Genomic DNA, 23,924 nt, shown 5'->3' with positions numbered 1-23,924 from the left:
ACTACTTGTTCATATGCCCTGTTAATTTACTTTTTTAATTTTCCTGTCTCTTCCTATTTCTTTTTTTCCCCTATGGTTGTCCCCTCACATGGTCAACTTGGTGGTTAATATGAGGAGGGGTTTTCTGAAGCAGTGAGGTCCTTCTAGTTAAGCAAAATCCAGCAAAAACTACACAGATTTCAATTTTAGTCTTAAAACTTGCATACAGTTATACCAGACCCAAGACTGATGTTTGAAGCTAAATGGCTTTAAAAAGAAAATGATTTTCATTTTTCATCAAAAGCTTCCAAACAGTCTTAGAACCCTCACATATTGTTTATAGTAGTATTCTGGAATGTATTACCCAATATAAAAAATTCAGAAAACCAACTCTCTGTCCAAGAGAGCTTAGAATGAAAGACCAAATCCTGCAATCAATTGATGCAGACAAATGCCACTCCATTAATTTAATAACAGTTTTCTGCAATCTGCTTTCAGGGCTGAATTTTACACAAACAGCATGGAAGAGATTTAGACACAGAGTGATATAATCTTGGTGTACGTTTTGTGCTGTCTTTTAAGTGTTTTACTATCCCTACCCTATGCAATCACTCCTTGTGCCCTGCCCTGCTCAGCTTTCTTATCAAAGGATGCATATAGTGTAGATATTTCCCAGCTATCTAAGAGCCAATATAGCTAAAATTGAGAAATTCAAAAATCGCTGTCTATATAGCTGTTAAACTAATTTATTCCAGCACTTTGAAGGAAATAGGGCTTTTTGTGGTGCTTTCATGATTTGATAAGAGGACTGTAGATTTCATAATTCTGCGTGCCAGACATTTTGTATTTCACTCCAGTCCCCACTGAGTTGCTAACAATTGTCTGCAATCAAAGCACTTGTGGATGTCTTGCACAACCTTTTACTTCCAGGTTTTTTTAATCTGTAATTCAATTTCACATTAAAAGACTTTCCTCAATATACATCTAAGATCCATTGATCCCAAGCTACATAGCAGGTCTTCAACTCAGGAAGTACAGCCTAGGTCATGATCCCCAGTAAGTTCTTATCTATAGTGTCTTTAACCCTGTGGGGATGTCACAAAGAGAGTCATAGAATGAACAAATAAGAGCTCCAGCAAGTAAAGCCCTACATAAGGATGCAAACCAATTAAAGACTATTACTTGTCCCTCCCATTTGCTCTTCTCTTGCAATTAAGTGAAATTCATGCTATATCGAGTGGTACTTGTTTCCTAATCAACTTATCAGACTCAGTTCTGGACAATACTGATCACTTCATATTTTTTAAGGGCCAAAAGCAGTATAATTGGCGGTCATAGACTATTGCTTTTGTAATTTACCACCTTGGGTTTTTTTTTAGTTGAAGCTAATATGAACCTAAATCCCAGATGATTGTCACTATGCAAACATGAATTCCATTGCCCATGAAAAGCAGAATCAAGGTAACACCTGCATGAATAATAGTTTTTCTGTTAGTGACGTAACAGGGATCTTTATGCTGACAGACTTATTGCTAATGGGATGGTGTGTGGTGTATGGGCTGTGACATACTAAGTCTGAAAACCTAAAATGACAACTAAAACCAAAATAAAGTATATTGAAACTTTGTTCAGGAAATGTCTGCAAGGAATTTCTAGCTTTACAGGTGTTGGAATTAGAAATCATGTATCAAAATAAATTATTACTAACATTCTCCTATAAGTTAGAGAATAAAATCTTATCTGACACATGGAAACAACTCTCATCTGACTGTTTCCCATACTACTGCATCTTACCCAAATGATCAAAACCTCAGGAAGCATCACTTTCATAGAACTCTATTCATATCAGCTTGTCAAGGTGCAGTAAAAGAAAATATTAAGTAAGATCTTGCCATTGTTACTCACATTACTTGTGATACAGGACTACTGTTCTTGGGCTAGCATAAATCAGCATCTCTTCTGTCTCAATCGACTTAGAGTGACTGGATCACTTGAGAAACTATCTTGATATTTTTACTCTATCTGAAAGCTTATTTTGCATTATCTATAAATTTACAACAAACTGTTTGAAAACCACTTTAGAGCAGTTCCCAGTACATGGCCTGCGATACTCTTTGTGGTGACAGGAATATACTGGTACAGTCAAGGGTTGACAAGACAAGCAAAGTACGGTGTTGCTTATAGCCCATTTTTTGCATAGTGTCACATGCTGGTCAGCAAGGACCGTGGGCCATTAATTTAGAGTATTTCAATTGGGGGGGGGGGGGGATACTTTTGCACTCCTCAAACTTGAAAGCTAAGAATAAATATAACCTGCATTTGGCATTTACAATATGACCATCTTTGCTGGCTTCTCTGCAAGATTACAGAACTTGCAATCCAATTGAGATATTTTTGGAGCTAGAAGTATCATATCCAGCTGCGAACCAGGTTGTTTCCCCCTTGTAAGACACCCAAAATCTTAGATAGCAATCCTTAAACATATTACGTGAACAGTTCTGCAGTTGTCAGTGCTGATGTTCACACCAGTTATTGCCTCTCCTTTTCAATCAAACACACAGACACAAGTGAGAAAAAAAGGGGAATGATTTCTTTGAAAGGTTGCTCAAAATAAATGGGAGATTTTGAAGGTGCTGAGAAATTTTGAATGACAGAGATAGACCAAAACCTGTGGTCAGAGAAAAAGTGGTACTGTCAAGAGTGCGGAGCAAAGCGTGAATCCATTTGCAAAAGGACAAGTCTTGTATGGCTTTGTACTCTCTGTCAATATATAGTAATGATGTCCCTGTCACATAGATTTCTTTGGGCACACAGAGAATAGTGGCAAGGAAGTGTTACTGTACAGACCCATTTAGACAGTGGTGCACTTAAGGACAGCAAAAATAAAGAGTTATGCAGATCATCCCAAGCATGGCTCAATAAAGCCTTTACACTTCCAAAACTCAAGGATATACATTAATTTTCCATGCATAACATGCCATGATATTCATATGTATCTAATTTCTTTGAGATATGTTCCATTCCTTTTTGTTGGACTAGCCAGACTGAAAGTAGGTTTCCCTACACATGGCACAGTGGTACTCTGGGCCTAGAGCAAGTGTTCCCTGATTATTAGTGCATACACCAGAGCTGAGAACAAATACTAAATGTACTGGCATCACTTGAATTCTTTCGGTGTACTATTCTAACATTCCTTCTCCATAGAGAAGTTTTCTGCTTCTGATTTTATGTTGATACGTAAATCAAAAACTCTTGTCAGTCCAGCACTGAACTAGCCGTCAGCCTCAGGTTCTTGTTGATACCTGGTTCATCTTCAGACATGATGAGGGAAACACTTCTGTGGTATAATGGTAATTAATAGCACAGACTCAGAAACAGCTTGGAAAATAGGAGTCAGATGAAGTCCCAAGCTGGCACTTGCAGGTGAGTTTCCACACTACAGAATTAGTGTTTTACCTCAAACCCTTCTGTTCTTATCCTATGATTGCAGAAGAAAAAAAGAAAAAGTCTTTATCATAGATCTAAGGTAAAATGATTCACTGCACACAATAGCCGCTATCTTCCTTTCAGGGCTATATTTCAAGAGGTTTGGCAGTGAGGCAGACTAGCTGTGTGAGAACAGAAACCTCCACTGGTGAACAGGGAGAGTGGCTCTGTACCATCAGCCATGGAACAGAAAGCTGCAAAATGGGGGGGGGGCTTTAATTTTAACTGATGCTTAAACGTTCTTTAACTTAGTGGTTTGGGGTTGGTTTTTTATTCTTTTGAATACAGAAATGAGACATTTTAGGTTTGCCACATGCACTAAATCTTGTCTGCTTCATCTGGAAAAGTGTATTTTCTCCCTCTGTGTAATTCCAATTGTTACAAAGGGGAGAAGGTGGTGAAAATATGTCTTGCCTTTTCTCTATGTATTTTTTTTTTTTTTCCTTCTAGAAGCAAACCCCAAGCAGATACTTACTTGGTCTCCAAGGCACAGCGGGGTGTTTAGAAGCAGTAACAGTGGGGTGGAAGGGGCAGCACGATTTGGCCGCGCTGCCGGGGCAGGGCGTGAGCGGCTCCTCGCCGGCGGGACGAGCCCCGGGGGATGCGGGAGTGGGGGGAGACCTGGCCCCGCTTCAGCGGCAGGTGGATGCTGCGGTGCTCAGTGGGGGACTTCCCCGCTCTTCAGCGCTCCAGCCAAGGTAGCTGCCGGGCCGTATTAAATGGCTGCCTGCTTTTCGGGGCTGCCGGCTGCTTTACGGTTTAGCTGTTCATTATCTCAGCAGCCTTGCCGTCTTTCGGGCAGCGCTCCCCCCGGCTCCGCTCCCCCAGGTGAGGCTTCGTCCCACCGCCTCCCTGGCCGCCCCCACCTCAGCCCTTCCCGGGAGTCGCCGCCGCTTCTTTCCGTGCAGCCCGCCCCGCGCCCCTCCCGACTGCTCCTGCTGCTCCTGCTCCCGGGTCAGAGCGCGGCCAGGGCTGGGGCTGCGCACACCCCGGTCCCCCCGGCCCCGGCTGCGAGAGGCGGCTCCTTCCGCCGGTGGCGGAGCGCGGGCGGTGGGATAGTGCCGGGAGCTCCGGAGCGCCCCAGCCCCGTGCGAGCAAGACTGAACCGTGCCGGGGAGGAAGCGGACGCTCTAGCCCATCCTGCTCCCTGTGCAACAGCCTCACCCTTGTCCCTCCCCTTCCCCCCCGCGTTTGTGATTTTTCCCCCCCTCCCCACACCCCGCGCAGCGAGTTGAGTGTTTCTTTTGTTAATTGACTCCCCAAGTGTTCCCAATCCCTTCCCCGCGCAGCCCGGGCCGGCCGAGGACGTCTGCACGCCCAGATCCGCTCCGCGAAGCAGCACAGATCCGCGGGGCCGAGTGGGTATGTGCGGGAGGAGGAGGTGTAAAAGGAGCTACGAGCACAAAGCAGATTTGTGAGGAATAATTTAGCTCCGGTGTTTATTGTTTTTCGGGGTTTTGGTTTTTTCTCTCTCTCCTTTCTGTCCTTTTTTTTTTTTTTGTCTGCTCAGGATTTAAATGTCACTCAAAGCATCCCTAAATCAGCTTTCCGCTCGTCTCCGGTTTCCCCCGAGGCATTAATTGGATCCTACGCTGCGTTTGAAGAGCTTGGCTGCTTTACCCACGAAGGTAAGTGGGCTTATGAACCTGCAGCGGGTCTGGATGGTCACTAAGAGCGCGACTGCCTTTCACGGGGGTGTTTTTCTGCCCCCCTCCTCCCCCAGCCCCGTGGCTTAGCTCTACCTGAGGAACTTGCACCCCTGGTTAAACACCGGTCGATATGTGGCAGGCGCGCCGCCGGGCTGGGCCGGAGCGGGCCGGGGGGAGCGGGGCCGCGGGGGTTCCGTGCCTGCCCCTCGGGCACCAAAAAACGCCTTGCGGGAGCCGGCAGCCCGCCCCCCAAGAGCCCTGTGCCGCTGGCCCTGAACAGCGCCGGGCAGCGCAGTGAGGAAGGAAACAGCCTAATCGCCTCTCGCAAGAAACTATTCGTCATCATTTTTTTTTCTCCCCTGTGAGAAATACCGTAGGCGCCCATCTCCCCTCCTCCCCCCGCCCGCCAGCGCTGCGAGCGCCGACTCCTTCGCCCGCGCCTCGCCTCGGGCGGCTCTTTCCAGGGACCACGAAGTTGAGCTGCCCCCGTTCGCCCCCACCTGCTCCCGGCACCGTGCGCACGCTGTGCATCCCCCTTTTAACCTGTTCCCCCTCTGTCTGATCCACGTCCGTCCCCCACTCACCCCTTCTTTAAACTAGGCTGCAAAGCCGCCGTGCCCTGCAACTCCTAAAACTTCTCTCTTTGCTGCGATTTATATCGTGTTCTAACAAAAACGACAACAAAACCACACTCGAGCCTCCTGTAGGTGACTTTTTTTATTATTATTATTTTTTAAATAATGCGCTTCCTTCTTCCCCTTTAATTTTTTTCCTTTTTTCTTTTTTTTTTTTTTTTTTTTTTTTTTTGGCAAGGAAATTTGCTCCATCTCCAGCAGCAACCACTGCTCCTTTTGATGTTGTGGTACGCCGTGCGCATGCGCTTCACATTAGAATTACTGCACTGGCCAGAATAAGTTGGATCTCTTCTTCTCTTCACTGAAACCCTAAATCATACCAAAAACTAAAGGGATGCTGAGAGTCCGGAAAAAGGGTTACTTCGGGATTTGGTCATTCCCTTTAATAATAGCCGTGGTGTGTGCACAGAGGTAAGTGATGAAGGTATCTCTTTTGCTTTACTTTGAATTGCACTGCATGCTGCCGCTGAGAGGAATGTGCATCTTGGGGCTGAGAAATAAGAAATAATAAAGTGTTAATCTCTCTTTTTCTGTAGTGTCAATGACCCTAGTAATATGTCACTGGTAAAAGAGACCGTGGATAGGCTGCTGAAGGGCTATGACATTCGCCTGAGGCCAGATTTTGGAGGTAATTTGCCTGCTTTTGAATAGGAGCGATTACATCTCCGGACTGGGCACCTTTGGCGTGTGGGGGTTTTAAACGTGTTGTGGGTGCTGTTGCTTTGGGGTGCGCGTATGTTGCCATTTTCTTTAGCTGATCCAAAGTTAAGCCCGTTGTTACTCAATTTGCTCGGCACAGGATGCTCTTAATGTGATCACTTAAATCTCTGGCATATTTGCAATCGGTCCCTCATTTTGTATGTGTGCTCATACTTCATTAACCTGTAATTAAACCCTTGTTTAACTGGGTTTATCGAGATGCAAATCTCTTAAGTTTACCCAGCGCTTGCTGCTCTCAGCCTAATGTGCCTGTGATCACAGTTACTATTTTTGAGTACAAGATGTGCTGTTAACTGATACAAAAATGTCATTTAACCCCCTGCGTGCTCCTACTTCGAACTACTTTGTTTATTTCGGACGTGTTGGCTGTGGGTGTCCCCTGACACCCCCACACCCCCCCGCAGCATCCCCCTCCCTGGGGGCTCGCTGGCCGCCGTCCCCCGGGCTACCCCCTCTGCCGAGCCTGGGGGTGATGAGGACCGAGGTGGCGGCCGCGGAGGCCGGAGCTGCGCTCCACGGCGGGGTTCGGGGGGTATCGCCACGCTGCGGGGTTCGATGGGGGGGGTCCCAACGCCGTGGGCCCGGGCGGCCGCGGGCAGCACGTGTGCGCGTTACATAAAGCCCGGCCCCGCTGGTGGGGGGCGCGCTCCCGGTGCCGCGGCTCGGTGGGTGCCTGCTGCGGGCGGGCGGGCGGGGGGTGTATGGTGGGGGGAGCGTTCTGCCTTCCCCCTGACTTTGTGGGTTCGTTCAAACGCCGTTTCGTTTGTACGCTGTGACAGCGCTGTGAACTCCGGTAAGAATGAGTTAAGTTCTCAGGAGATCACATTGCAGACCGTCTCGTTGGTTTGCAGGTCCCCCGGTGGCTGTGGGCATGAACATAGACATCGCCAGCATAGACATGGTCTCGGAAGTCAATATGGTGAGTCCCCAGGGCTGGGGCTGGTGGCTCTCTTGAGGGGGCGTCTGTCGCTTCCCCCACCCCTGCCAAGGTGGAGCGGTGCCCGCGGGGACCCGGCGCGGCCTCGTGCCCCGGGTCGGAGCACGCCGCCTCCCGCGGGGTCGGCAGTGGGGAGCGGGCGGGAGGAGGGTCCCGGTTCTGCCCCGCCGGAGCTGGGGCCGGGGCGGTGGGAGCGGCGAGGCCGGGTCTTGCGGCTGCGCTCCCGAGGTTCGGCCAGCTTTGCCGCGAGCAACGGCGCCCCCTGCCGGCCCCGCGCCCGCACAGCACCTCGACGCTAGCTGGGCGCGCTGCCGCGCGGAGGGGCCGCGCCCGCGCGGAGTGGCCGCGGGGACACGAAGGCGAGGTGTCGGCGGCCGCCCCGGTTCTGCACCCTTATTGGTTTCGGTTTCTGTTGTGATATTAAAAAAGAATTTGCGGTTTTGTCTTAGCAGTGAACTTGTGATTTAAAAAAAAAAAAAAAAGTTGTTTTTATGTCTGTGTGTATCCAAAGTATACCAGCGGGGTTTTGTAGCTTAAATACTATTTTGGATGATTGTGACAGAGTTAATGATTTAACAAGTTTTAATCATTCAAGATGTTTGTCTCTCTTAACTGGTTTGCACTGACTGTGCTGAAATGCTGAACTTGTTCATAGTGTAATAACTCAATGCTTTCTGTGCTTCACTCTTGTTACCTGGGAGACTAATGAAGTGTGGAGAGAATTGGAGAAGTCTCAGATCCATGCTGTAGAAGAAGCTGTTCCTGGCTTACACTAAACTTTCTAACATTTCCTTTTTTTTTTTTTTTTTTTTTTTGGTTTTTTTTTTTTTTTGTTTGTTTTTGTTGGTAGATGTTTGGGATCAAGTTTTGAAATTTTTCCTTGGTTAAGGACACAGAATTTGGCCTAGTGCTCTAACGCTTTGTACAAGAAGGACAAAATAAAGACACTGAAACATGGCAGCAGCAAGTAATACAAAATAAATGTGGTTTTGTGAAATATTTGTTACTAGTGATAGAAGCTTGTTGTTTGAAGCAAACTTTCTGGTAGCCTTGAACATGTTGTAAGGAAACATCTTTCTAAATACAAATATGGTTTTAGGGATACTGCTGTAGCTGTAATGAAGCATTTGACTATGATATTTTGAAAGTTATCAGTTGTGTTAATATCAGTCTATTGCTAAAATATTTTGTTTAATTCCTCAGTGGCATGTTTGGATTCTCAGGCATGTTGCTTTGAACGAGTTGGCAAACATCTGGTCTCAAACTGGATGCACTGTATGAAATAAAGGAGTTTTTTCATAATGTGAAATATAGACTTTGGCCTGATTTGAGGGTGACATTACTAGTCGTTGTATTGTGAGACTGGGAGGTCTTGGTGAGGGAGCTCGGTACTTCTTCAAGATATCAGGAAAACTGAATAATTTTACCTTGAGCAAAATTACTCATGAAATATTTCAAAGTGGCTACAGTGGGCTTCCAAACTGTGTTTTGCTAATCTTGTAATTTAGTTTTCTATCTTCGGGAGCTTTAAGTGCAAAGAAAAAAGATGGCATTGTATTTTAAACCACTTGCTTTTCATTAAAAGAACTGTGAGTAGCAGAGATATGGATGTACTGAGTTATTTCTTAGACAGCCATGAGCAGTGTGGGAATGGTGAGGGTTTTCTTGATGGACTGATGGAATTGCCATCTACTAGATCAGTGGTATACTCTCACATCTCTTTGAAACTGGAAGGTGGTGTGAAAAGATTGTGAAGATTCTTGTGAGTCTTTTCTTTGTTTCTTTTAATGATTTCTAGAATATTGGTCTCCAATTAAAGGTGATAGCTTATCAGAATACTGTGATCTTACACTTGCAGAGTTACTAAAAAAAAAAAAGTGTATTATATTTAGTATTCTGTAGTCAGTTTATTGTGTTTCTATAATGAAATACGACCTTTGTGTGAAAGGTCTTTTCAGGCTATCTGCAAAACTCCAGGGGGAGGGAGGGAGGAGGAAATGTATAGGCAATTTTGTCCCACGCATTTGCCTAAAGCATTTCAGCTCTGGGCTTATTTTACTCTTAAGCTACCTATTTCTGAAAACCAGGCATTTATTTTACATAGTTTTGGGTGGGGTTTTTTCCACTTACAGTTTCAGAAGAGATTCCAAAGCAAGTTTTTCTTAATCTGCTTATCTGCAAAATGTAACATGTAACAGTTAATTTTACAATGGTCTGTATAGCATAACAAGTACTAACATACCCTGACAGGCCTGAAATAAATGAGGAGACATGCAAGTAGACAACAAAATACCTGATATACAAGGTCTTGACTTTTTTCTTGCAAAGTCACCAGAATTTGGGGTAGAAACCAGGAGGAATGCCGTGGAATACTAGGTGATGCAAAGCCTTCCAAGATAATAAGAGACACAGAAAGAATGTTTTGGGTTTATGGACCTACTTTTCTGAGCCATGGGCTTGCTGTTGCTCTGCCTGTAGTCATGGAAAACACCCCTGACTTGAGAAAAAAGCAAATCATTGCCTGGGATAGTGTTTTAACATTAATGGGATCACATCTTGCCTTGAGAGGAAGGCTAAATAATCAGTTATTTAGCTTCAGATCATTTTTGTTAACTCCACTGTTAACATACTTGAAAATTATTCTTTCATTTCTCTTCCAGCCTTGGCACATTCCATCTACCATATACATTTGTGCTGCTCTGCAGGCAGAAGGCTTGTCTCCAGTGTCATGAAGTAGACCATAAAGATTTTACTTTGTTGAACAGGAGAATTTAGAGTCACTGTTATAGAAAGTGAATGTGTGTTTAGGATGCTCAGTAATATTATTGTTGACTTTATATTGTTAAAGAGATGATAGATACTTCATGTCATAACAAACTCATAGTGTAAGAAGCTTTACAGCTGCCTTCCAAATAAGTTGAAGCTGTAAGATGTTTAACCTTTTGTAGTCAGAAACTTGAACTGTCATACATCTGAGTTTTCAGAAATAGTTTCTAAGTACTTGTGGACATGATTCTTTTCAGCTCTGGAGAATGCACTGAATGCACCTAAGAAAGCGAGAGCTTCAGGCACATGTAGTTGCTGACAAGTGTCATGACTGTTTGGACTCCTTTTTTTGTATTTTGCAAAGAAAAAATATACATGAGGTAATAATTTTATGCAGTACAATAATGACTATGGCTAATTCCACTCACCTGTCTGGACCAGGCCCTGCAGTATTGTTGATTGTATGCTTTATACGAGCAACAACGGAGAACAAAACATGGAGGGGCGTGAAAGCTACTGAAATGGTTTTCCTGGGCTAATGAATTTGGTCTTACATAAGATTAGCTGTATTACAGCAAGTCTAATGCAATGTTCTTAAGATAGTTTCCAGGTGTTTCTTACTGTATTTGAATTTTCTTAGCTTCCTTTTCCTTAATACTTAGTATTAAGCAAATAATTTATTGAAAAAAATGATACCTTCAGAGAGCTTCATAGTTTCTTTTTTCCTTTTTCTTTTTTTCCTTTTCCCCTTTAATAACCAGTGCTAGCTGGACTGTCATGTTTCCACATTTTCATCTCCTTAGTTAATTATTGGAGTAGCCCCCTTGACAACACAACAGCTCAGTCTCTTCTCCATGCTGATTTTCTCCCCTTTCCTCCCAGCAGTTCCTTCCTCTGTTTAAAAAAAGAAATTGATACAGATTCATTGAGAAATACATTTTCTTCCCTAGACACCACTGAAGATTCTGCTTAACATGTTGCGCATCTGATCTATCTAGATAAGACATGAGGATTTCTATGGATAATGTCGGTCACGTGGTGGTTTTCAGCATCTTGGCTTATTCCCTATTAAATAGGTCAACAGTTCCGCCCCCCCCCCCCCCCTTTTTCCCTTTCTTGGTCTGTAGCTATTCTGGGATTATAGTACAGGATGTCTTGAAAAGAGAGAGAAAGGTTCTATGAATATATTTTTTTACCCAGGAAATATACACATTTTGAGTTATATGGGTGGTATATTTAATTAAATATAACTATTCATACTGTAGGTCGTTTGGGGGTCTGCAGAGGGGAATTTGAACAGTGTATTTAATTTAAAGTATTTGCTTGCTTATCGTTTTACAGGTTTTGGCACGTGGACTCTGTATGTGTACATGGAGTTAAAGAGATACAATAGATTGGTTTGTCTTAGTGGGAGCCATTAGGGTTGATTGAGTGCATAATCCTTCCTTCAAGTGGGAGTTGGAGAAACAGAGGAGCTGTTATCATCTATCAGGGAAAGGTTTACTTGTTAGTGTATGCCAAGTTTTACACAACAGAATGTAGTAACTTCAAAGCTCTAAAAAGAAAAATAAGATTTTAATATTAAATTTCACTTCTATATTGGAGATATGCCAAAGTTGCATAAAATAGTGTATAATACTCATACATCAGAATATTCTCAGTCCAAAAAAGTACAGGCAGAGCTATAATTTGCTGATAGACCTTTCTGACTTCCGGTTGCTCTTGATGAGACCCACTACTGGTTTTCTTAAAATCTCTGATGTTTTCTTGAGCTGTTTTCAGTATGGAGCATTAACAAAGCTCAAGAGACATGTTTTGATTATAAGCAAAACATCATCTTGTGTGGCTGCCTCTCAAGTAGCAGTAACTATCTTTATGTGTGTAAAGGGAAGGGCTTGTGAAATGGGGGTTAAGTGGTAAGGAAATAGGGTAGAGCTGTTCCAAACCAGAAAACTCAGGGAAAAGGTTCGGGGCGTGGGGGGAAGCATAAAACAGGAAAAAGTGTCCTACAGACACTGGTACAGAAAGAGGTGTGGAAAATGGTGCCTACCAACAAGATTTTCTTCTGTCAATCCATTCAAGTTGTATGTGTTGCTGTACATGATCCATAGAGAGAATAAGGAGGGTCAGGACTGAAAATGCATTGAAAATGAAATATTAGAAATATCAGGAAGTTATTGCTTCCATAATGCTAAATACTTCCTGCTGCTAGACACTGTTGGGTTTATTAGTTCCCCTGTTTCAGAGATGCATATGTTTCTTCATACAAAATTGCATTTCTCAGCAGACAGTTTGGATTTGGCTCTTGCCAAATTATCATGCTTATACGCTACTGACTCATACTGAAGTGTCTACAGACACTCCTGTGAATGCAGAGCAGGTGATGCATATCTCAGAAGTGAGAACTTCTTTTACTGCAATCCTTGTTTCACCTGTTCCTTCAGTTATTGACCGGGATAAAATCACAAGACCTTTCTTCTTGAACTGGAGTGTATTACATTAGTATGGATTTCCAGTCCTTGTTGCTACATGTTTCTAATTGAGGCATTTTCCTTTCTTAGCTCTAAGGTATGTAAAAAATAAACAGGAACTCCCATGTTCAAGTAACACGTTTATTCTTGGGGACCAAAGTGAGTATTCCTATTCGTACGCTAGATGTGGATTGGAGTTTTCTTGTTGGTTTTGCTAGAATATATGTTGCCACAGTATGAAATGATTTCTCTGGAAGATACATGTAGGAATATAGTGAGTTTGTAGCTACTTTTATAAGCTGGCTCAGAAGCGATAATGCATATTTATAATATGTGTATCTATATTATATCTATTTAGAAGCCTGACGTAATTCTTGTTTCTTTTTAAGGTCAACATAAATGGTTTGTTAATTGGATTGCCCTTTTGGTGTGCTACAGTGTTGGAAAACTTTAATCAGTAGAAAATCTTGTTTCTTTGGTGGTCCTGATGTTTCAAAGTGATCACTTGCTTTGGTAAACCAGGGTATGGTTGTCAATAATTTTAGAGATTGCCTTGGAGGTGGTTTGTGTAACTGAATTAATCATTATTGCTGCATTGTTTTTAGAAAGCTTTGACCTATAAATATTTAAATAATTTGGCTCCTGTCATAGAAGAAGAGGTATATTTATGTTTAATATGTTTTATGGGCAGTGCTAAAGCATGGGAATGAGGATGAAGTGTACTCTGTTAGCTCCTACTATAGTCTGCTTTATTTCATAACTTCTCTATTGAAAATCACATAAAATGTTTATAGATGAGCCATGTAGTAGAATGAAAAAATTTTTATTTTGTGCTCTACAAACTTGTTACAACTTTAAGCTGTTCCAGTGGTCATATTTGTGCTTCTTAGTGACTCTAAAGTCTGTCAATTCACCATGACTAAATCCTCATTATTCCGTCCTCCCTTTTTGTCCTCATACCCGGTGCAGTTCTCTGTAAGGTTTATAGTAGAGCCTTTAGTATTCCATCATGTATATGATGTATTGATATATGTATATGATAGTATTCCACGGTCTTGTATAGTAGTAATTTTTTTATTTTTCTATAAGTTATCCAGATTTCTTACAGGCTTTTAGTGGTTAATGCTGTAGGTCTCTGCAGGTGCTTGTATGAATTGTGTAAGCAAGATTTAGTCCTTCGTTTCAAAGGAGGATGCTCATCCATGAGGTAACTTTTGAAAGATCTTTTAAGTAATGGAAGACTGCACCTTGATTGTCTTTAGAATTAATTTCAGAAGTAGTCAAATGTCTTGAGTTATTAATACTGAAAAATTGTCCACTATGGGTGGATCCAATCTGTAATTTAAAAATAAACATATGTGCATAGTAACATTAAAGTTGTAGGCACACTGTTGATTGTCAGAAAGATAAACAGGACAGGAGCAGCCTTGATGCTTTATTGTTAATTACTCCTCTTACTATGCTTCTACAGAGATTCCCACCCAGGTCACGTTTCTTGACAGCAGTGCTATGTACAATGGATGTATCATGGCTGGAATAACACAAGCCTTGTAGGAATAGTGGCGTAGTGGGCATATTCAGTTAGTCGTAACTGCATGAAGGCCAGGTTGTGAAGTAGCAGTGCTCTCTCTCTTTGTAGGTTTTGCCTAGGAAGATCTTTGCATGCAAATTGTCTGGCTGAGTGTTTTCAAACTAGCTAATCAATGCAAAGATTCTCCCAGCCTTGGAATCACATCTACTGCATATGTCATTTCTGCATGGGTTTTACAAGTAAGCATGCAATTACCTCCCAATCAAAACTAAAATTTCTGTTCTAAATATGAAAAGACATATAACATTCAGGAGGTTGAAATGTATGCAACTGAATATAGATTTTGTAGGTCATGTTTAACATAGGTTATCACAGGCCAGATAAAGCATTTAGAGTGTTTTTCCCATGTCCCCAGACTTAAAGAACAAGGAGACTATTTCTGTTTATCTTGAGCTGCTTTTTGCATATCTCCATCAAGGTTAAATCCTATTAATTTTTATTCTGTAAATACTGACAGGAGGGATTGATTTGTTAGTTTTGAGGTAATAAGAATTTAACTATGTGAAGAAAAAAAGCAACCCTTCAGTGAGATGTATTTTGCATTTCAAGTACATGCTGTTGTAGTGGATACAGTAGCAGTTCAGAGTATTTCCACTGATTTTCTTATAGAGAAACTACTGGTTCACTGGGATTGTGCTGAAAGGCAAATTCAGCTTTATAAATTTCAGACAAGTAAAAGGAAAAAATTACAGAAAGTTTGGCTTTGGACAGGGGTAAATATAAATTACTCTAATAATTGAATATTAAAAAATTCATCTGCTTGAAGCGGAAAGCCTTTGTTCCAGTGCCTGCTCTCTGGACCATTTCCTCTTGCTTTTCTTCTTTAATAAATAGGAATTTCCATTAACTAAGCAACTCTGTGAAAATGGATTAAAACCCAGAATTTTCCTTCACAGTTGAGTGTCCTGCTTGCTGCTCTTGAATATCTCTTTCCTGTGGTCATGTTTTGAATTCTCTGCTGCATAGTAGCCTGGGTGTGGTGAACCTTTATTCTAGATAGCTTACTAGCCAGTGGTGGTTGTGAGTGGAAGTATTCAGGTTGCAGAGGACCAGGAGCAGGTGCCTTTCATGTTCTGAATTAACCTATGAAAGACTGCCAACATATCCTTTGCTTTCTCCTCTATAGAAGGAGTAGCCGTGACTTGCTGCTGTGTTAGATATGATTTAAGCATACCAGTTTTATCTTTTTTTTTTTCCCCATGAGATTTAAATATTGTAAACCAGTCAGAATGGGCTTAGGTAGGAGCAACATGCCTGCTCACCTGGAACAGCTCCATGCTGAATTGAAGTGCAGATCTTAAGAATTAGGAAACTAAATAATCAAAATGGCAGAAACTTGTGAATGTAGCTTTTTCCAGAGGTGAGTCATCCCAGACAATTCTCTTGAAAAGTTGTTTTGGATTGACATAGGGTGAAGGGCTCTAATGTGCAAAATTCTTTAAAGGTTGTTGTGTGGGGTTTTTTTGTTTGTTTGGGTTTTTTGGTGGGGTTTTTTTTGGTGGTGGATTTTTTTTTTTCTTTTTTTTCCTCCCCTCCCCTCCACCCGACCCTTGGAGAAAAATGTGCAGAAAGTGTAAAGTTAGGTAAACATGATGCTAAACCCATTTGAGTTGAGAAGAAGGTCTTCCAGAAAAGTTTGTGAGTTTTCATATGCTTGGGCTGTCTGAGAACTGAGATTTTTGTGATTCATCTTTTTGGGAGTGTTTCTCGTTCAATTTCTTCCATTGCCTATGGCTGTGAAGTAGCCACAAGTTCCTACTGCTTTCAAGGATCAGAAGGCATTTTTTTCGCAGTGAGAACTGCCTATTAAAGTTAAGTATCTGAGTAAGATAGTGAAGCCTTTTAAGAAACTAATCACTGCCGTAGATGCTGAGCCCTTTTGAAAATCTGGTCCTAATTGCTGTTGTAGATTAATTTATTCTTTTATGGAAGTTTAAATTGTGTTTTTAATACTTGGAACAGAGATTCTTTCTGCTCAGCGGAGTAAAATTAGCGATCAAACTTCTTTGTTCTCTGTGTAGGCCCTTGAAAAGGTGTTTTATAAAAAAAAGCATACTTTATTGCACCCATTTTGTGAAAGTAGTGAAATATGGTTAATTCCTTATGGTCCATAAGGATAAATATGTGTTGTTATTTCCATGAGTTATTACCCAGTAGTCCAGATGTCATTATGGTCCATTGTGTAATCCATATTTGTTTCTGTTATGAAGTGTATTTTTGAGTGAATAGACTCTGCAGCTCCAAAGGAGTTGTAGAGCATTGTGGAAATGTTTGGTTTTTTTCTTTCAAGGAGTGCTGACCCAGTAGGCTCTGTTGGCGCCCTCAGGGATGTCAGAGTAACAATGTGAATCCATGTCTGACAAGATGTGCACTGGAGGAGTCATAAAATTTAAGTATAAAAAATTAGTTTGAAAGCCCGGTAGACTGAGTTTCTAAATTAATTAATTTGGGAGTGTAATTCTCTTATTATTCCATATTATGAGGTGATGTATTCTCTTTAGATAACATACAGGGAAGAAGGAAATAGGATTAAACAAATATGCATGTCACTTATAAATGAAAAGCAGTGGATTGCAACTAATTGCATCATTGTTTCACTAATCATGTAAGTCCAGAAATGACCAAAGAAGCCTTTTAATCAGTCTGAAATCTTCCTAAAAATTATGTGAATGCTCAACTCGTTACACTGTTCTGTTGTTCTTTTTCACTGATGTCTTGTGATATGAGATGCTTTTAAGAATTCCATCACTAAAGTAGCATATGTCTCCTGAGGGTGCTCAGGATAAAATGTTAACAACTTCAGTAGATAGAAAAATGACTTGCAAGATTACTCTCTTTTTTCAATTTTGAAAGAAGCCTTTTCAAAGGTGTAGGATCATTTACTGAGTTAAGCATAGCCGAGAGCTTTTGTATCAAAAGTTTCAGTCAAAAATATGTTGTTATAGCTGATGTATAAGTCCCTGAAAAATAGATTTGTAATGGAAATGCCAGGAGACCCTTAACTATAATCATTCTTGTTAGTGTAAATGCCTAGAAATGAATACAGTTTTCATTAATCTGCTATTATGTGAGACAAGTGACCACTTACAGAGAAATCCATAATAATTGTAGTTAACTGGCTGCATTCAAAAATGCACTTAAATGTACCCACCTCTGTGCATACGCTTTGCAGAATGCTTTTGTGAGCTTAAGTCCCACCTGAGACTTGTTCTGAAGTCTTAAAATGTGTAAATCTGATCCTGATTTTTCCACTGAGGCTATTTCTGCCCGGTTTTCACAGGAGATTTGTGGGTACTTAAATGACTTGAAATGCCATACAAGATGCCTCCTATAATGTCTCAGGCGTTAAGTGTGAATAGGGACAGAGTAGTAGTCTCCAAAATTGTTGCTGTGAAGGTGTCTTTTTGAAGTTAGTGGATGTACTTCTAGTTTTTGTTGACCAGAAAGTCATAAGAACTTGCTGGCAGCTTTGATTTAAGGGTATTTAAAAGCTGATGAGTCCAACCATAGGAAGAGTGTACTTCTTTATTCTTAGTCTTGGGTCTGTACCATAACCAAATGCGTTGGTGAGGCAGCATTAGGAGGCTTGCGTGGTTCCTACTAGGGCCAAACTTTGCCTGTCGATAAATAGAAGACATTAGTTTACCTCAATATCGTTCTAGCGTCCTTTTTTGCTTTCAGTAAAATGAATAAAAATGAACCTTTTTGTTCTGAATCATGAAATCATCTTGGGTAAGGTAGATGGTAATGCAAGTCTAAAGTGAAGAATTAAGTTTTGACTTTTTGAGAACACAATGATGTATGAACTTTTGATGTAACATTTGACACTGTAGAGATAGACACGTATGCCACAATAATATGCTGACTAGATAACAGTGTTGTTAACGCATAAAGGCAGCAATTGTTTAGTAAAGATACAGAAAGGTTTTGGTTTAATCAGTTTTATGGGGAAGTAATTGTTCTTGTAAGGAAATATCTTGTATTTTATGTAAGTTAAATTATCTTGAGTTAAACTCCTTGAAAACAAAAATGTGCATATGTGTTTTCTCATTAAGTAATTCATATCAAAGAACATTTTCAAATGTAGCATGTAGTACTGGTGGCAGGCAAAACCATTGTTCATTTCTCTTTTGTATTTTTAAGTAGTTTGTATTTATTCCTTTCAATATCCATTAGCAAATTATATTGGAGTAAGCATATATATTTTTTTTTAACTGGATATCATATCCTTATAGTTAACTAATGTATTGACTGCAATATACACAACCTTTCTATCTTTGTAGGTGTTAGGAACCAAAACATTATTTAGCCGGGGAGATTAATATTGCCACTTTCCTCAGGTTCTGTCTAATAAGATACCACAGCTCTTGGGGTTAGTTGGTTGGTTTGTTTTTCCTTTTCTGTTCATATTCTGCTGTGCCTTTCTTGGCAAACAGCATACAACCACCCTTCTTACATCACTATCTTAGAAGTGAACCCCTGCGTGCTTGTGGCTGTTTGTAACTTAGCAGTAAGATTGCTGTTCGGCTTTTGAAAATGTATTCTCAGAATTCTGTGCTTGAGGAACATTTGCTGTCAAAAGAAACATGTCTGTGTTTTGGGCTGGTGTGGAGCCTACGTCTCTCAATGCCATTTTGAAACTTACTGTTCAGGACTGCAGGATGTAATATGGGAAGTAATGCGTTGAAACCACATCAAGAGTCAGGTCAAATATGAGTCAAAACTTTCAGTAGTACAAATACTTGTGGGCTGAAATGGATGATGTAGGTAACTCTTAAAAAACTGCTGTGGTTTCATTGGAAAGATGGTAGGTCTGGTTGATCCCGCCTTGAGAGAAAAGGAAGGGGCGAGAAATGCGCAGCAAGAGTTCTACATCATAAATACATAACTTCATCCCATTTTTGTTTATTTTGAATGTTATCTTAAATGGGAAGGTATTATGTTTGAGTAGCCTTCATTATGAAATAAAGGGGTGAGCCAATATCTGCATTTCATTAGGTAATGGGGAACCAAATATTAAATAGATTTTTATTGGTTAATATTATTAATGCACCATTAACACATAAATTAATGCTGTTTCATAGCTCAGATGATAAATGACAGACTGCTTACTCAAGCTTGAAATAGGACTGTTTTCCACAAATCAAAAAATAATTCTATATATCTGTTGGGAAATAGTGTTGTAACATTTGAGCAGAATAGCCACATTGAATTGGTTTTGTATGACTCCAATTTTTACCTTAAATTTTGGGGTTTTGTTTGGGTTGGTTTTTTTTTCCCCACTAGGTTTTTCTGCCACAAAAATTATTCTCTTAACATTTCCTTACCTTTTTTATTTCCTTTAAGATAAGAAAAAATACAGTTGAGCTTAAATAACAACAGCCATTAAAAAAAATAACAGCAGACATTCTTCTTTGTGTAGGCATACATCAAGATCACATTTCTTTAATTGCTGTTTTTCATTTCCTTGGGCCTAGTTAAAAAGCAGGTGTCAAGGAGGGAAAGCTTGATTTAAGAAGGTAGAAAGGCAGAATTTTTAACAAGGGGACCTGAGAGGAATTGTGTTAGAGGATTGTATTAGATTGACAGAAATGGCCTTGGAGTAACTTTTTTGGCAATATAGAGCCTATGCTGTGGTTTGAAATGGGAGACAGTAACGTTGCTACCAACTGTGATTCTTCTCTTTTGTTTCAGGTTATAGTTTAACTGATTTTTATTTTATTTTTTAAAACTATTGAGGGATGAATGTTGTTTCACTCTAGTGCCTTTACCAGATACTGTGGTTGGTACATTAAGGAAGACCACATAAATTTAGCAGTTTGCATACGTTAATGTGTACGTGATACCTTACAATTTCAGCCTTGCTTTCAGTGTGTATATAGTACTTCTATTTCCAGCATACATCTGTGCTACAGTCAAGTGATTTTGGTGCTTATTGGGTAGTTATCATGAATATGGTGGTTGCATGTTTAAATACATACTGATTTTACCAATCAACTTCTGCAAGAATACTTTTCTGAGAAAATATTTGAAATACATGTGCTGTGGTTATTTGCAAGCATCACTTTATGGTTCCTTATTTTTATGTAATAATAAAGTGTCTTTAAATCTCAGTGGTTCTATGTGGAGTGAGTGTGCCATGGGTCACATTCACTGAGATCAGAAATCTAAGGGTGACTTTGTTTCTGTTGGAGTTAGTATTTATGTTGTATATCTTTTTCTGGGAGAAAGAAGCTTCCTGCCTTGAAATGTGTAGGTTTTATGTTGATTAGTATTTGTGACTGGAGTTTCTGGGGTCGGTCATTATTCCTTTTGCAGACATGCTGACATGCAGGTTTTGTTGTTCTGTTGTTTTTAATGCTCATGTCAGTAGGCAATTGTGTAAGGTATGTTCCATGGCCAGCATTGGGTGTGTTGAGACTAATATTTGTGGGGGAGGTAATTTTTTCTTTTAAAAATAATTTTAAGGAGAGGAACAGTCTGTAAGATGGGACTGTGTTTGCAGCATTGGCAGTTTGGCTTTTATGAATGATCTATTGAGGACAGAAGGACTTTGCTACTGTTGTAGTTAATTACAGTCTGTAAATTGTGGCTTACACAGTGGTGTGTTGAAGGCAGTCTTGTTCCTGGAATCTTCTTACGTCTCATCTACTTATGTTTCAGGAGAATGTTCATTGAGACTGTCATCTGAGTTGCTGCTGACCTTCAGGTTTTAGTATGATATATATGTATTTTATTAGGGCCATCTATTTCCAGAATTTTGAGTTACTTATGTATTCTTCAATAATAAATTGAGAATATAGTCTCTAAATATATTTTTGAAACTTGTATTTCAGAACAGGAAGTTAGAACATAGTGTTAAAATCTGAATGGAAATGAGTATAGAGTTACTCATCATCCAGACAGATTTTTGATAGATACTGGAATTTGATACCTCCTTTGCAAAAGCATACGTGCATAGTGTTCCAAACAGCTTGATATATTGTATAAACAATGACTATTTATATTTGATATGCTCCATTTTGATATATTTCGGTACAAAACCTTAGAATATAGGAACATACAGTGATAAAGTGAGAGTGTGTCCAAAGTAACCATGGAAGATACTTCAATCTATGTGCTATGGCTTTGGAAGCCCATGTTCTAAGTTTACTTAGGATCACTTGTATTTGGTACGAATAACACAACATCAGTTCTACCAACAGAATAGGATCCTAAGTGAAGTCATGGTCAAATATTTACAAGAAGCACTCTGGTAAAATCTGAGCTTGTAGAGAAGAGAGAATGAAATATAACCATTGTGAATTAACCGCAGGCAACTTACTAGACTTACGAAAGTAAATTATATGAACCAGTTTAACCCACAAATAAACACAAGCTGTAACCACAAACCTTGAAAGTCTTTAGTAGTGTCAGAATCAGATGTGTGCAAGATACCTTTATAACACAAGGCTAACGTTAGTTTTTAAATGTTTTGGCCTGCTTGGGAGAGAAGTAAATTACTCAAATTGGCTTGCACAGAGAGGTGGTTGATCTGTCTTTATTTTGTTTTTGAAGAAACACAATACTGTAGAAAAAAGCATTAAAACATGGTGGAAAAATGTTCTGTAAAAGATGATTGACTTGTGTGAAGTCATTGACAGAGAAGCATGGAAAAAGATCCCAATGCATGTGAAGGGCAGAAGGTTTAAACTACTAGTAAGAGTATTGTGGAAGGTCAAGGATCTTCTTTATGGCTCACCGAAATCTTTTGCTGAGTCATTTATAAATATTTTATTAAAGGTATAACAAATTAATATTTTGTGGATTTTTTTTTTTTTAAATTCTCAATACATTATAGAAGTATAATAGAAAAGAGAAATAGCCAAAAAACTGAGGCACCACAATTTTCTGGTTTCCATCAAGCAGCCCCTTCTATCCAATGTTGGTGAACTCCTTTGATTCTCCTTATTTCTTCTGTTGGGTATTTCGAATATACTGCTCATGAAGAAAGAAGCATGGAGACAAATGCTGAGTGCCATCTGTGATGGCATATCTGTGATGGCAGCCTTCCTCCTCTGCAAGAAGCAGGATTTAGGGGCTAAATTGGCATGTTCAATCCAGATCTGTTGGCCAGTTAGCTGGACAAAGATTGATTTCTCTATCTCTTTTTTTTAACTGCCAGACATAAACAATCTGTGACTACCCTGGTAAGAAACTGTGAACTGGTAATTCTTGGGGTCACTGTTTCTTAGTGTAGCAGAAGACACTTTGCAGGGTGTGCTTATTTTTGCTATTACTCACTGGGCCTGTGGGTGGGAATTGTTGAGGGTGTTTTTGAATGCAGCTTTCCATCTATTTATTTTTGAAGATCAGTGTCTACTGGGGGAGGAGTGTAAGGCTAGTATTAGGGCAGATCTTCACTAATGTTTATGTATATGTGCCAAAAGCTGAACTTATTTTGCAGAAGCTGGTAATAATTGGGACCTTTTCTGTTCTTTTCTCCAAATAAAGTCCATGATTATTAGATTTGTGGGTCTTCTACTGCTGATATTGTTAAGACAAGCTTGCCTTTTAAGGAGGTTTCTCACTTGGGAATCCTAAGGTGTGTGAGGAACAGCAATTTTCAATGTTCTATGCATAAGGTCTGTGAGTAGGATTACAAATGGAAGAACAATGTCTATTTATACAAATACCTGTGCACAAAAAAATGCACTTGTGAAAGTTGAAATATATTCATGGACTTCTTTTTATTGAACACCAGATGAGGTGCAAACGTCCTTATCATATCTGGTCTGTTTCTGCACTGTTTCATCTGGTTCTTACTCTTTTTCATTGATTTCTGTCAATTTGGCCTGACTGTGCAGTGCTTATTTCTCTCTCTTCTCCTTGTGTGTGTGTAACAGTTCCCATTCATTCAGTTCCCTGAGTCTGTTATGTTTATTCTGGCTGATACAGTAAAATGCTTGAGCATCAGTGGTTCAGCAAGTGTAAGCATGTTTACAAACAAAAAATGTGAAGTTGAATTTGTAATGTGTAAGTGTCTGACTGTTGGCCTTAATCTAGCTGGCACTGCTGTTATACCATGACACTGACTGCAGCAATAATGGCAACCTATGCGCTTACCAAGACAGAAAAAGAAATTCCGTATGTTCTGTCCTCACATCTCCATTTGCTGAGGATACATATCCTTAAGACATAAGCATGTGCTAGAAGTTAAGCTTGTAAGTGTTTTGCTGAACAACATCCTTTCGGTCATACTGGCTTCAATCTGCAAAACTGAATAGAGTTGGGAGGTGGGGCAGTTTTCTGCTGTAACTAATGGTAACGTCATAAACAGGATTATGTCCTGAGTTGTAAGTGGCAGATTAGACAGCCATCGAGAGAAAATCTGTTTTCCAGCAACTATTCTCAGTGATAAAGAACCTTAGGAGAGGAAGATAAAATGTGGTATATAGGCAGAATTGTTTCTATGCGGAATATTTTTTCCAGATTTCCCTTGAGGCATCAGCTCTTCGCTGAAGAAGTTCGTTGTGCTTCTGATCAGCTTCCCACACATTCTCACCCACACCACTTTGCTGTGTCATCTTAATGTCATTTTTAAATACTAACAAAAGAAGCATTTTGTTTATAACTCAGAAATAAAAATCTTGAGAGGGGAAAAAGAATGTCTTTTGTGTTATTTTAGCAGATCAAAGCTGACTCATGAGT

At 40.3% G+C, this 23,924-nt stretch overlaps 1 protein-coding gene across 5 annotated transcripts in view; it reads left to right on the top strand.

The window, feature by feature from the left end:
- Nucleotides 1-4,074: 4,074 nt before the first annotated feature.
- GABRB2 (gamma-aminobutyric acid type A receptor subunit beta2) overlaps nt 4,075-23,924 on the top strand; it is a 159,690-nt gene continuing 139,840 nt past the window's right edge. Inside the window, exons 1-5 of one of the 5 annotated variants that reach the window (XM_030504601.1) lie at nt 4,075-4,163; nt 4,976-5,093; nt 5,928-6,160; nt 6,286-6,377; nt 7,321-7,388. In XM_030504601.1, coding sequence (XP_030360461.1) covers nt 6,084-6,160; nt 6,286-6,377; nt 7,321-7,388 — 237 coding nt within the window. In that variant the 5' untranslated portion in view covers nt 4,075-4,163; nt 4,976-5,093; nt 5,928-6,083. Of the gene's footprint in view, nt 4,164-4,475; nt 4,828-4,975; nt 5,094-5,468; nt 5,818-5,927; nt 6,161-6,285; nt 6,378-7,320; nt 7,389-23,924 lie in introns of those variants that run through there. The other 4 variants (XM_030504602.1, XM_030504600.1, XM_030504605.1 and 1 more) reach the window with 4 other exon arrangements.

This window comes from Strigops habroptila, chromosome 12 (assembly GCF_004027225.2).
Source record: "Strigops habroptila isolate Jane chromosome 12, bStrHab1.2.pri, whole genome shotgun sequence".
Lineage (NCBI taxonomy): Eukaryota > Metazoa > Chordata > Aves > Psittaciformes > Psittacidae > Strigops > Strigops habroptila.
Note: the sequence above shows the minus strand (reverse complement) of the source record. Positions and strands in the feature narration are given on the sequence as shown.